Source organism: Anabrus simplex, chromosome 5 (genome assembly GCF_040414725.1).
Source record: "Anabrus simplex isolate iqAnaSimp1 chromosome 5, ASM4041472v1, whole genome shotgun sequence".
NCBI classification, from domain to species: Eukaryota; Metazoa; Arthropoda; class Insecta; order Orthoptera; family Tettigoniidae; genus Anabrus; species Anabrus simplex.
Window position 1 is genome coordinate 145,793,720 of NC_090269.1, and position 15,080 is coordinate 145,808,799.

General features: G+C 39.2%; 1 protein-coding gene across 1 annotated transcript in view; it reads left to right on the forward strand.

The window, feature by feature from the left end:
* Positions 1 to 15,080, forward strand: part of Cyp303a1 (Probable cytochrome P450 303a1) — a 68,919-nt gene that overhangs the window by 10,829 nt on the left and 43,010 nt on the right. Inside the window, exons 3-4 of the mRNA XM_067147144.2 lie at positions 5,770 to 6,018; positions 6,216 to 6,324. Of these exons, the coding sequence (XP_067003245.1) occupies positions 5,770 to 6,018; positions 6,216 to 6,324 (358 nt within the window). The remainder of the gene's footprint in view (positions 1 to 5,769; positions 6,019 to 6,215; positions 6,325 to 15,080) is intronic.

The following is a 15,080-nucleotide window of genomic DNA, read 5'->3' on the forward strand; positions in this document are numbered from 1 at the left end:
CCCTGAGACGGGATTTCCCACGAGGGGACCGAAGGGCGAGCACATCCACTCGCTAAGATGGTCAGATGATCAAAGACACAGATCCTACCTCGCTCCCACTGAAGAAGCGGGTAAGATTGAGAGGTACATGAAAAGGTACAACCACCAAAGAAAAACATTCAAAATGTAGAATTCGCCTTCGACTTTCACATTCACCAATTACATTTACTCTTATTTTCTACAATCAAAAATATCTTCTGTCACAGTGATAATAAATTCCAAGAAAAGTCATCGTTTATGAAACAGGGAAGTCTCTTCCAGAACAAGAGAACAAAAATGTTAAAATCGACAGATAAAATGATATTTTTGATACAACCCATAAATAAGAGTTTTGAAAACAGAATTTAAAATGATCTGGATAGGTCCAAGTTTATGAGATCGAAACAATTCTTCCAAGTCCAAAAGTCCGGACAGAATAAAGTCTTATACAAAAAGAAAAAAAATTTACTACAATAAAATAAGACATTTCAAATCAATTCCCACTGATGTATTTATACTGCTGCACGGAGACGCCAAGCACCTTAAAAAACCTGCCAAGTTGAACTCTACCGTCTGCGCTACTTAACCTGGCTGTTGTAGGTGGTAGGTCGTAACACTCAAAGACGCGCTCTGACAGTTCTATAGGTTCTACTGCCTGCTTGGGTGAGAAGAAGAGAGTAGCAGTGGTAAAGTGTGACATTTTTTGTAGGATAGGCTGAGATTTAATTAATCTTGAAAGTAACAAATATGCTCAATTCCTCAAAAATCACAGCCTTATTCTACTACAAAGGCCGTGACCCTTACCCCATTAGAAGTCGACTTTGTTCCCTGCAAGAGGTACACATGTTACTCATACCAGGTATGGAAATAATTAAAATGAGAATAATTATCTTAACTAAATTGTATTTTTCACTTATACACTAATAAGAGAGCAGAAATGTTATTTCAAATTAATAAAAAGAAAGCTTCACAGCTCCGTAAGTGTGTGATATAAGTACATTAGTGAGTCCTTAGAAAGTATCATACATGTTATTGCTTCGCCTATTATGTTTGGCAACCGTTAAAAGTTTAAAAGCTGTATTTTAAGACTAATAATTATCAAATACTAATTATCGAAGGATTCACCAATTGACATTTTGAGCACGATATTGTTAGTAACTCCTACAATCTAGAGGTGTCTGGAAGAACTAACATAGTACAGTATAATGAAACATAAGGGATACAGGGTTTTATACAAGATAACATTGTTTAATGACATGGTTAAGCCACGAAAGTGAAATATCACAGCCTTAATATGTAGGTCCAACATAAAGTTATGTACTGTAATAATAATAATAAAGCTGTATTATTGAAAGCACAAGGGGGCACACACAGTCTATAAGATCAGCACAGGGTTTGTTTTAGCTCTTAGAACTATATCTTCCTCAAGACTGCGATATTTCACTTTATAAGCTTTGTAGTATGAGTCGTGGTTTAACCATGTCATAAAATAATGCTATCTTGTATTAAACCTTGTATCCCTTATGTTTCATTATACTATACTGTGGTACATTGTAGCAGTTACTAATAACTGGCTCAGTGGACAATTGGGGTGTCTCCCACTTAATGTATAGTTATATAACATACTTAATATAACGATAAATGTATTGTTATCAGTGGAATACTGTGTAGGAAGGATACCGACTGGAAGGTGACTGGGGATTTAAATGAGAATATGGAATGGGTATGTGGGAAACTGAGAGTGAAATTTCTAGATCCTAATGGGTGGGTAGGAAATAGGGATCTGTGCTCAGATGGCCTTCACTTAAACCGCAGTGGTACATGTAAGTTAGGAAATTTGATTATAAGGGTTTAGGGAGGTACATTCAGGGAAATGGGGTGACCTAGGGAGTGGTGATAAGGGAACAGGGAACTGGAAGTAAAAAAGGGATGACATAAAAATGTCAGTGCTGAACTGTAGAAGTATTGTAAAGAAAGGAATACAATTAAGTAATTTAATAGATATATACTTACCAGATATTGTAATAAGAGCTGAATCACGGCTGAGAAATGATATATATTGGTACAGAAATTTTCTCACAGAACTTGAGTGTATATCACAGAGATAGGATAGGAATGGTAGGAGGGAGAGTATTCATTCTGGTGAAAGAAGAATTTGTAAGCTACGATAAAGTTAAAGATGAAAAACGTGAAATTCTAGGTGTAAGTCTCATTTCTAAATATAATAGGCAACTTGATGTCTTTGGAGTGTACAGACCGGGAAAGGGTAGTGCTGATGCTGATTCAGAACTATTTGATAAGATAATCAGCTATGTGGAAAACGATAAGGAAAGGAACGTGATTGTACCGGGTGATCTCAGTTTACCAAATGTCAATTGGGATGGTAATGCGAACAACAGGAAGCGTGACCAACAAATGACAAATGATTCAGAAAGTGATGGAACCAACTAGAGGGAAGAATATTCTGGACGTGCTGCTGGTAAAACCAGATGAGCTATATAGAGAAACTGAAGTAATAGGTGGTATTAGTGATCATGAAGCTGTTTTTGTGGTAGTTAAAAATAAATGTGAAAGAAAGGAAGATATTCAAATTAGGACTATTAGGCAGTACCATATGGCTGATAAAACAGGCATGAGGGAGTTAAAAAAAAAGTAAATATGATTGGTGGAAAACGGTGAATAAAAATATAAACAGACTGTGGGATGGGTTTAAAGCAATTGTTGAGGAATGGGAAAATAGGTTTGTACCTTTAAAGGTGGTAACGAATGGTAAAGTTCCACTATATTATAACAGAGAAGTAAAGAGACTAAGAAGGAGGTGCAAGTTGGAAAGAAATAGAGTTAGAAATGGCTGTGGAAGTAAGGAGAAATTGAAGGAACTTACTAGGAAATTGAATCTGGCAAAGAAGTCAGCTAAGGATAACATGATGGCAAACATAATTGGCGGTCATACAAATTTTAGAGAAAAATGGAAGGGTATGTATAGGTACTTTAAGGCAGAAACAGGTTCCAAGAAGGAAATTCAAGGAATCAATAATGAACAAGGGGAGTGCGTATGTGAGGATCTTCAAAAGGCAGAAGTATTCAGTCAGCAGTATGTAAAGATTGTTGGCTACAAGGATAATGTCCAGGTAGAGGAGGTGACTAATACTAAAGAAGTATTAAAATTTATCTATGACAACAATGACATTTACAGTATGATACAAAAGTTGAAAACTAGAAAAGCGGCTGGAATTTATAAGGTTTCAGGGGATATACTAAAGACAACAGGTTGGGATATAGTACCATATCTGAAGTACTTATTTGATTATTGTTTGCATGAAGGAGCTATACCAAATGAATGGAGAGTTGCTATAGTAGCCACTGTGAATAAAGCAAAGGGCGATTGACATAAAGCTGAAAATTACAGGCCAGTCAGTTTGACATGCATTGCATGTCAGCTTTGGGAAAGCATTCTTTCTGATTATATTAGACATGTTTGCAAAATTAATAACTGGTTTTATAGAAGGCAGTTTGGGTTTAGGAAAGGTTATTCCACTGAAGCTCAACTTGTAGGATTCCAGCAAGATATAGCAGATATCCTGGATTCAGGAGATCAAATGGACTGTATCGCGATGACCTATCTAAGCCATGAATCAATGATATGTGTAAAGAAGTGGAATCAGAGATAAGGCTTTTCGCAGATGATGTTATCCTGTACAGAGTAATAAATAAGTTCTAAGTTACAAGATTGTGAGCAACTGCAAAATGACCTTTTAATGTTGTGAAATGGACAGTAGGCAATGGTAAGATGATAAACAGGGTTAAAAGTCATGTTGTGAGTTTCACAAATAGGAAAAGTCTTCTCAGTTTTAATTACTGCGTTGATGGGGTGAAAGTTCCTTTTGGGGTGGACGCCACTGTAAATAACCACCAGCTGGTGCAGAATTGCTAGATGGTGTTTCCAATTCAACCAACGTAAATTAAATGTTCCCATAGTACTTGTAAAAATCATGCTGAAATGCTATTGGACATTATCAGTATGGCAAAACTGACACATTCTTAATTTGTGGCTGGTATAAATTTGCAATTCATTGCAGTGTCCATGAAGATGACCTGAATAAATGATAGAAAAAATTAGTAAAATTAATTAATAGAAGGAGAGAGAGAGAGAGCGTGTTAGTCAAATGGCATAGGTTATATGAGACTTACTTCTTGTTGCGGCATGTGGCGCGTGGCGTATTGTTGTGTACCTCATACTAACGGTTATGAGATTCAAAGGAAAAGAAAGGGGTGAGGCAAGAAGCGGGAGGCAGGGCAAGGGGAGTGGTCGGGGAATAGAGGTGGGGGAGAATTAAGGCAGGGCCGAAGGATGTGGGAAAAGAGATGGCTGCTGAGGAAAGGTGCTGTGAATATTATGAAAAACTGAATTAAGACTTTGGAGAAAGGAGACGAGCTGCTCGACTAACTGGTATGTTTTGAGCTGTCAGTGGAAAGATGGTGTGGAATGACATCATTAGACGAATAAGTTTGAATGGTGTCTTTAAAAGTAGGAAAGCATCACAATATGAAGATAAAGTTGGAATTCAAGAGGACAATTTGGGCAATTATTCATTTATAGGATGGGGAGTTAGGGATTGAAATAACTTACCAAGGGAGATGTTCAATAAATGTTCAGCGTACTGTCATTCGGTTCAGAGGGTCCTGGGTTTGACTTTAATCATTTCTGATTAATTCTTCTGGCTTGGGGACTGGGTGTTTGTGTCTGGCCTAACACTCTCCTCTTCATATTCAGACAAACTACCAACCACCGCAGAAACATGCAATAGTGATTACATCCCTCCATATAGGGTTGGCGTCAGGAAGGGCATCCGGCCGTGAAACAGGGCTAAATCCAATTGTGCGATACAGTTTGCACCTGCGACCCCACTGGTGTTATATTTCTACCATTTATCTAATTTCACCTTCATATTTATCGTTAAGACATCAAGTCTGACACCGTGGTTAGCCATATCACTACAGCCATAAGGGCCTTGGCCTATCAAGCGAATGCTGCTCAGCCCGAAGGCTTGCAGATTACGAGGTGTCGTGCGGTCAGCACAATGAATCCTCTCGGCCGTTATTCTTAGCTTTCTGGACCAGGGCTGCTATCTCACCATCAGATAGCTCCTCAATTCTAATCACGTAAGCTGAGTGCACCTCAAACCAGCCCTCAGATCCAGGTAAAAATCCCTGACCTGGCTGGTAATCGAATCCGGGGCTGCCGGGTGACAGGCGGACGTGTTGCCCCCTACACTGTGGGGCCGGACTTCACAGCAGTTATTCCAGACATAAAACATTATTAACATAACAAAATAACTGCTATCAACAGTGAACTAAAGTTTACATGAGTTTGTAAGCTGTGAGGTAGGTATGTCCAATCCTTGTCATGTTTCTCAACAGGGTCAAGTAGGAAGTGAGATGAATCTTCATAGCAATTGATCAATTTAAAGCTGCCGGCCAGGCGGTAGAGTCCCTATTGATTGCTTAAGTGTTGAGCTCAGCAGCATTAGACATCACTTGTGCCAGGCTTCGTGAGGATGTCCACAATGGAAACAGCTTCGCAATTGACACAGACCATAGTATAGCATACATGTAGACCAATGAATATGAGGTAAAAATTTGAACTGTACAGGCAAGATTCTTCTTATAACTGCAATGTTTGTCCTTTAAAATCAGCAATATTAGTGTAAAAAGAAAAGGATATCTCAACAATTTGTTTTCTTTCTCCAGGTTCCCATGAATGACACCTTTGGTGTAGCAGTGCTGAACACCCTCTGGCTGATGTTAGCTGGTATTCGTTACAGTCCAGATGACATCGAGCTGAAGAAGCTCCAGAACTTACTGACAGATCTATTTGCGAACATCGATATGAGTGGCTGCCTCTTTAGCCATTTCCCATTGCTTCGCTTCATAGCCCCTGAGCTCTCAGGATACAAGCAGTTTATGACCATCCACCAGAAAGTCTGGCATTTCCTCAAGGTATGAAGATCTTTCATAACACTTAAAGCTCAAATTGTAAATCTTCACCAGCATGGACAAATTGAATTTCTGCAACATCATTCCTTCATTTTCAATTGTATATTCCTCTATTTACTGTATTTAACTGTAAATTAATGACTGACAACTTCATCAGTATTTATTAAGAAATTATCTAATATACATCTTAAATGTTTCAGAATGAATTAGAGAAACACAAGAACACACTACGCCCAGACTACGCCCGAGACTTCATGGACGTGTATCTGCAGATGCTCAACTCAAAGGACAGGAAAGAGAGTTTCTCAGGTAACTTGATTTCATGCTTTCCTCACTTTGATGAAAGAGTTTCCAGTTCTGTAATCAATATCGATATAAAGTTGATCCAGTAAATAAATGAATAAATGAATAAATAATAATAGAAAGAAAAATTCTATGGAAAATCTGGGTCCCATTAAAGACTGAAAACGGGGAGTTGAGATACAGGAAGAATGCAGACCTGTACAAAAATAAAGACACAGAAAGAATGTCTGATACAACCAGGAAGAGGAGAGTTAAGTTCTTTGGTCACATAATGGGGATATATATTTATTTTTTTTAATTCGTATTATGGGCTTTGCGTCGCACCGACACAGATAGGTCTTATGGCGACGATTGGGGATTTTTAATCATGTTCACAAGAATAAGAAGGACAATCAGTGGATGAAAAGTACAAAGAGAGATGGGAATAACAGCAGATGTAAAACAGGTGGAACAAATTTTAGGAGGTTGATACAAAATTTCAAGAGTTTCCAGGAGAAAGAAAATAAAGAATGGAATAACATCTGGACAAAAGAGAGGAAAGTAAAACACAGTGAAATAATGAATAACTATTGGGAAGCAAGAAAGGAAACCAAAATGAAGGCTGTGGATTCTTTTACGTTGTCCTAAGATGGCCAGTATCGATATAATAATAATAATAATAATAATAATAATAATAATAATAATAATAATAATAATAATATTCGCTTTATGTGCCACTAACTACTTTTACGGTTTTGGGAGACACCAAGGTTCCGGAATTTAGTCCTGCAGGAGTTCTTTTATGTGCCAGTAAATCTACCGACACGAGGCTGCCGTATTTGAACATCTTCAAATACCACCAGACTGAGCCAGGAATGAACCTGCCAAGTTGGGGTCAGAAGGCCAGCACCTCAACTGTCTGAGTCACTCAGCCCAGCAATAATAATAATAATAATAATAATAATAATAATAATAATAATAATAATAATAATAATAATAATAATAATATCTCAGCTGAAGACGCCGTTAACAGAGATCACTTCTGCAAGAAAATAATGACGAATGGGCTAAACCGAGACGAGCAACCAAAGAGAAGACACGGTGGCCCTTGGACAGAGGAGCGTAAGCAGGCCCACTCGCAAAGAATGAGGGAAATTTGGTCTCTAAAGAAGGCCAAGTTCAGTGTCAAATGCAACAAGACTTAACGTGGTCCTTGATGGCCCCAGCGAATTTTATATATGTATATATTAATATTTTAAAAAATATAACTTATGATCTTTAAATATTGTAAGTACATCTAAAAAATAATCTGGCAGATCAGTAGCCAAATAAGTTAACTGTGGAATATAGGCCTGTATACATACGGTCAACACATTACAGTACAATATTGTATTGACCAGGGTGGAATAATTACATATTTTTCTTTACTGTAAAGTCAGTATGGAACAGCCCAAAATATGTGATTCTAAAATTGCAATATACAGTGAGTTTCTCTTGTCGGACGGCAGGTGGGAGCGCAGTGCCTCATCACTGCCCCCCCCTCCATAGCATAGCAACAAGCACATCACTTCCCTCACTTTATCAGTTATGTTCCAGGCTTAGAACGTGTATTAAGTGTTTTGTTCCAACTGTTCTCGACTTATGAAGTGTTGCTTCAGGGTATAATTCTCACAATGCCTCCACATGCATTCACAGTACTGTCTATGATAGTTATATGAAAACAGAGTCTTGTAGAGAAGTCATTACACAGTTCATAACACAATTTCCAGGTATATGCCTTCTGTGTAGAAAGACTGTACAGAAACTCATAAACAAAATGAGATGACCAGGTTCTTTACTCGATAAGAAGCAAAGGGTAAAATAAGTGCGCTTACTGAGGAGAAAGTAAATGAATGGTTACAGAATAATAGGAACATTTCTTTTCTGAGGACACAGTTAATGCACAAAGGTACAGGAATAATATACTCAAAACATATTTTGATGAACTGAATGACATTGACTGTCGAAGTGGATATTTCCAGCAAGATTCTGCCACCGCACTTACAGCTGATGACCCCATTTCATTAAGGAAATTTTTGAAGATCGGGTTATTAGTATGGACCTATGGCTGCCAAGATCCCCTGATATGAATCTTCACAACATTTATTGGGTAACTTAAAGAATAAAACGTGTGCAAAAAACTCCCACACATTAGACATATCAGGACTGAAATAGCCTCAATTCCAGAAGACAAAATAATGTGTGTGAATCTGAGTATCCTAACACGATGCCAACATTGTGTGGATGTAGGAAGAGGATATCTATTCATATATATTTCCTTTTTTCCAATTTGCTTTACATCACAGTGACACAGGTAGGTCTTATGGCGACGATGGGATAGCGAAGGACTAGCTTAATTAAGGTACAACCCTAGCTATAATTGCTTGGTGTGAAAATGGGAAACCATGGAAAACCATCTTCAAGGGCTGCCGACAGTGTGGTTCGAACCCACTATCTCTCGAATTCAAGCTCATAGCTGCGCGCCCCTAACCACATGGCCAACTTGTTCGGTATTTCATATTTTTAATTGTTACGTCATGTCATGCAGGGACAAAATGGGGGAAGTGCCGTGCTTTATACTATGCCATGGAACGGAGAATGATGAGTCAACGGCTCGCAGGCAGCCTGCACCCACCAGTCAACTGATAAGAGAAACACATGATGGCATGACATTGTTGACATTGTTTCTTGTTCCTTGTTGAAATGCAGTCAATGCATGTGCATTTTTAATGAGGAGCCACAACTGTGGAGTTCATATTCTACATAGAACTGGGAATGCCTTAGCTACAGGCATGACATCAAGAATCATGTAAACCTACAGCATGTTTACATTAACATATTTCCAGAGTCCTTAAAGAGAAAGTAATTTAGGAAAGTATTTACAAACAGAAAGAATGAAAAGACAAATATTGGGGAAGAGAAATTAAAATACAAGCTTAAATAGAGAGTTTTCTAATTATTATCATTTAGTCAAATTTGAAAGTTAACCGAAGAGAAATTAGAACAAGAAAAATCAGCGATGAAAGATAAGATGAAGCAAAATTAATTTTGTAATGAGGCTGTAACTCAGGGCTCAGAGCAGCAGGTTTTAGAGGTGATAAAATCTTAAAACATGAATGGAAAAAATATAACTTATGTAGGCATGATAATATGCTTTTGGGATTTTGCCGTGTCAGAATACAAGGTGAAGTTCTTTAGTTTCGCAGAGAACTTTGCTTCGCATCTTCAGAAGAAAAATCTTGTCTGTTCACGAGCAAGATTTCCCTGATAATAAAGGTTTGAATTTAAGAATGCTTTACCGTTGTTCTATAGTAAGTGGTACTCTTGTTCATCACTAGGTGTCACACTGTGCACTAGCCTTCCAAGTGGGAGGTAAAGACATCTTCTTAGCTCCAATTAAGATGTTCTTTGTTCCATCGTATGTGCGTGTAAAGTAAACCGCAAGGTCATCGGACAAATCAGGAATGAAATGTGGTAGAAGAAATTTAAAATAACTTTTAAAAGTGCAATGAAAGACTGACAGATTAGAAGAACAGAATAGAGCTGAAGATGGAAAGAAAAGCATGTAGCAGAAAAACAAGAAAAATGAGTGTGAGTCTAGCAGGGATGGGAGTGGGAAGAAAAATGCAGGCAGGAGTAGGGGGGAGCTAGAATGAGGTTGAAGATACAGGAATGAAAAGAAGTAGGAACATTACTGTAACAAATGTATACAGGTTATGAAAGTATGACTCATAGCTCACAGCCTAGAGCGAGCCATCTAGTGATGAGGGGAGTCGAATATGGAAAACATTGAAGTGAAATAACAACAGTGACAGGACAGGGAAGAGAACTACGTACATAAATCCTTAATTGCTGGCAACCATACAACTAGTGCCCTGTTCAAATTGTTAGTATTTTTAGATATTTTCACAGCTTCCCATATAATCCTAGACTTGTTGTGTTTAGTGTAGGTAAGAGCTTAGGTAAGAGCTTAAACATCTGGGAACACATCATCATGACCCGCTGATAGGGCATGCTCAGCTATTGCTGACTTGTCTGGCTGGTTGAGGCGGATATATCATTGGTGTTTGTTGATACGAGTAGCAATGGACTGGCATGTTTGGCCAATGTGTACCTTGCTGCAAGTACAGGGAATTTTGTAAAACCCAGGGTATAATAAAAGCAAACAAAAAATATCAGAATATCAGAAAGATGGACAGTGGCGGTTAATACCTAACAAAGTCGTGTACAAAGAGCTAGAACCCATTACAGATATGCGTAAGAGGAGACTGGGATTCTTTGGACATATCATGAGGATGCAGGACTCGAGACTTCTGAAACAACTAGTACAACACAATCTCGTCTCAAAAAATACCACAACAGGATGTAAATGGATCAGAGAAGTAAGAGAGGATCTGAAGGAAATAGGCCTTACAACAGAAGACACCAAAAATAAGATAAAATTGAATACAAAACTCAAGAATACAAACCTCCGCTTTACCCTTACACAAAACAAACCAACAACACGCACATTTTCAACTGAGGAAAGGGCACGAAGATCGGAGCGTCTGAAGAAGTACTGGAGGACCGCAAAACCCGAACAATCCCTTCAAAGAGACCTGAACGACGGACTGACTAAAGTGATCCTATGTGGTCATAAAAGAAGAAGAAGAAGAAGAAAAGCAAAGCAAAGAAGCAAAGTCATCTCCGTACAGGCCATGAAGGCCCTTGGAGGGGTGGAAGGTAAAGGATCCCACTATCCGCAACCTCTTGATGGGGTAGAGTGGTTAGCTCTACGCCCGGCCGTCTTTTCCCCCAGGAATTAACCTGGTACTCATTTTTGGTGTAGGCTGAGTGAATCTCAGGGCCATATGCACCTCCGGAAGTGGAAATCTTGTTTCTTAAATTTTACGACTTCCTGACAGGAATTCGAACCCACATCCTTCTGGGTGAACCGAGCACTCCTTTACCACCTCGACCAGGCAGCCCCTCCAGGGTATAATAGTAGGGACAATTTGTCCTTGCTTTTACCTAAACTGTAAGCAATTTTTGTAATGATGCCAAACATATTTTTTATATTGTGCTTGTGGAGAGCCTTGGCAATTGAATCCCTCTGGGATGCAGGGCTCTATGAAATACAAAAGTTGAATATCATGTCTACAATTACAGGCTGTGAAAGCATCAACCTAGATAATAAATATGCTCTTTACAATGGATGAATTAAACCTGACGAAGGAAGTTTTGCATTAACAGAGATATGTGAAAACATGACAGAATTGCAAGGAGCCTCATGGAGACACACAAAACTGACAACACTGCCCGCTCCTCCATCATATGAGCAACCGCCTGGCACTGAGTTGTTCCTTTCATATGGGCACGGTCATCCACCAGAAAGGTTATTATGCTGAGATTTTTCAGACCAATGACTAGCTTTGTCTCTGAGAAATTCGTGATACAAGAAATATGGAGACTGATGATTAAACTGGTAGGCTGTAAAGATGTGCTCGGTTCATCCCGGGGACATGGGTTTGATTTCCAATCAGGAAGCCAAAAAATTTAAGAAATGAGATTACCTCTTCTGCCACATGGCTGTGAGGTCACTCAGCCTACAGTACCAGTGGACATAGCATCCCATTTAGTGCTGAGGTTACCCTCCACTCCTTCAAAGGCCTCCATGGCCTGTAATGGAGGTGGCTTTGGCTGTTACATATTACAGTTGTTTCAGAAAATTTTACTGTACAATTATGTTTTATATAATTATTTTAACTCTTTCTATTCCATTTTCTGCTGCTGCAGGGAAAAACTATTTAGTTCATTGATAAGTGCTTGAATGGAAAAAAAAAATTCACTGTGACTAACACTTACACTGCTATGCCCGAGATATATCCTGCACAGTAGTATGTCACGTCCTTGCTGCAACTGAGATATCTCATTGGCAACTTCAGCTAAGTTTCTGAAAAGGAAATATACCATATTCCTTTGAAGTTTCCTTTGGTTTTCAAACTTGAGTGGCAGCAAGGAACATAATGCACCATAACTCAAACCACAGACTGCATTTTAACACTAACTGAGGTTAAATATCTGAAATAATGCATTAAGCTCAGTATGCAACCCAAGTTGGCAGTCCCAAAAAGCACCTGCATCCAAGGCTTATACAAATGTCTTCAAATAGTGGACAGTGCCTGCTTTCGGAGTTTGAACTTAGCAGATGTGAATACTCTTAAATCGGAAGGTGAATACTCAGATATCAGTGGCTGAATATTGAACTTTTTATAGGATACTGTAGTTTTGTTTCTAATGGGAAACCCTGATTTTCTCTATCCTTTTGTGCAGATCTGTCAAAGGATAGAGAAGGATCCTATCCTATTCCGAACAACACATCCAAATTTGAAATCAAATGACATTTCAAAGCTGCTGCTGCTGTTGCTGGTGCCGAACTATGTTGTCGCTCCTCAATGTTTTAAAATTTGGATTGTAAATTGAAACATACCAGATGGTTTAATTTATTATGTATTATATGTGAGCATATGTTTTTCCAATTGGATTGTGGCTGAAGATGACCCAGTGTACAGTATATGGGGTCGAAACTAGTCCCAATTATATAAGACACTATAAAAGTTAATGGTATTGAATAGGTGGACCCTTCTCTGCCCTTTGGTAGTGATCAAAATACGGACCATAATGAAATTCATAACCTATGATTTTGTGCAGAATATGGTAAATAATATAACTGAAAGGTATTCTGGAATTCTTTTGCCAATTCATATGACATTTCTCAATATTTTTGCTCACTTTTAATATATTTCATATAATTTTAGACATATTCACATAAATAATTCAACATGGTGCATTCTGATAGTTGCTGAAATATTAGCAGTGAAAATGTTAAACAGTGTTGGTGAGGAAATAATCACATGGTTGTTCACAGAGGATTGACATTGTTTGTAAAAAACTGATTATGTCTGAAAGTGTGTGAGTGGGGTGGCTAGCACGGGGTAGTAAAACTCCTGTGTAACACTGTATGTTATAGCTAAAAGATTCTCATGGTTATGGACCAATACATATTCAGTGGAGATATAATATTTACATGGTATGTGTTCAATATGTTGCCTTTTATTAATACAGTTGGTATTAAAGGTAAAAAAAATGCCTACTCTACAGGATGGTTGTCCGGCTCCGTGGCTAAATGGTTAGCAAGCTGGCCTTTGGTCACAGGGGTCCTGGGTTCAATTACCAGCAGGATGTATGTGTCGTCTTCATAATCATTTCATCCTCATCATGACGTGCAGGTCGCCTACGGACGTCAAATCAAAAGACCTGCACCTGGTGAGGCGAACATGCTCCTTGGACACTCCCAGCACTAAAAGCTAAATGCCAGCCAGGATAGTAAGAAGCCAATATAGTTGGTCCGTTATTGGACATTATAAATTTTCCAGCTAACTCATTCCTGGTTGCCAGCGTTTTGCCCCAGTGTGCTAAGTTGGGCTCATCAGTTGGTAAATAGCACACCTACCAAGATGCATGGCTAGTGCATACCATGGAGGCTATCTATCTATCTATGAATGTTTTCATTCCCTACCCTGAAGGGGTGGGGTGGGCCACCTAGAGGGTTACACCCTATCTCTGGCCAAGAGTTGCAGGTGGGTTGGGGAGATGTGATGGAAGAAGGAGGTGGGTAAAGGATAAGAAGAAGAAGGAGATGGGAGAGGAATTTTGACCATTCCTAAGGATTTTACTATTTATTTATTTATTTATTTCTGCTTTCCTTTTTTCTTTTTTTCTTTTTTTTATTTTTATAGAACGTACATACAATCTACAAGTATATGCATAATAAAGTGGAAGGGTTTCGTACAGTTTTTTTTTTTTCTTTATTGGTAATATCATAATGTACAGCTTGTGATTGTCCATTATATCCGACGCCTGGGATACCAGGTATGAAAACAGACAGCGAATGGTGGAAGTATGTAACCATATGACAATGTTCTTGTAATACATTTACAGTCCTGCAAGATATATGGGAGAGTATGGGATGTTAAACCAGTGTTTCCAGAGGGGTGAAACTGAAATAAGAATTTAAGCCGGAATGCGTGGTGGAGAAGTGGAGGTTTAAGGTTTGGTTGGTTGCGGCCTGCAGGTGATGGAGGACTAAGGAGCGATTGTAGGGGTGAATGTTGAGAAGGGAAAGGGTGACGAAACGGACAAGATCCTCAATGGTGGGTGGTGAGAATAGAGAGGGATTGGGCGATGTGGGCGGGTCTATGGTTCTAATAGGGGACACAAGGTCTGGGCGATTATGGGGAGGTAAAGCGCGGCTTCTACAACGGCGGGAGTATACAGGGTGAGTGCCACCACAGGTATGACACTGGGGTGGTTGGTGGGTGTTGGGACATCGGGGCGTAGCGTGCTGTTGGTTGCAGTGTATACATGATGGGCTTTGTGCAGTGCAGTGCGTGGTAAGATGATGGTTGTAGATGAGGCACCTCTCCCACCTGATGGATTGGGGAGGTGGTGCACGTGATGGTTCAATCTTTTGGTGGTGACGGTGAATCGAGACTCCACTGGCCAGTACCCAGTCAATGTCTGCTGGTGTGGGGAGAAGAATCCGGACCATGTAAGTTGGACCTGTGGTGTTCCTGATCTGGAATGCCTTTTTCGCCGGGATACCTTCTGCGTTGAGCTCTGAGATGGTGGTGGCTTCAGAAATAGAGGGGTCGATGCCATGAATGGCACAACTATGAAGTCTGTAGCGTGGAGGGGGAGGTGCA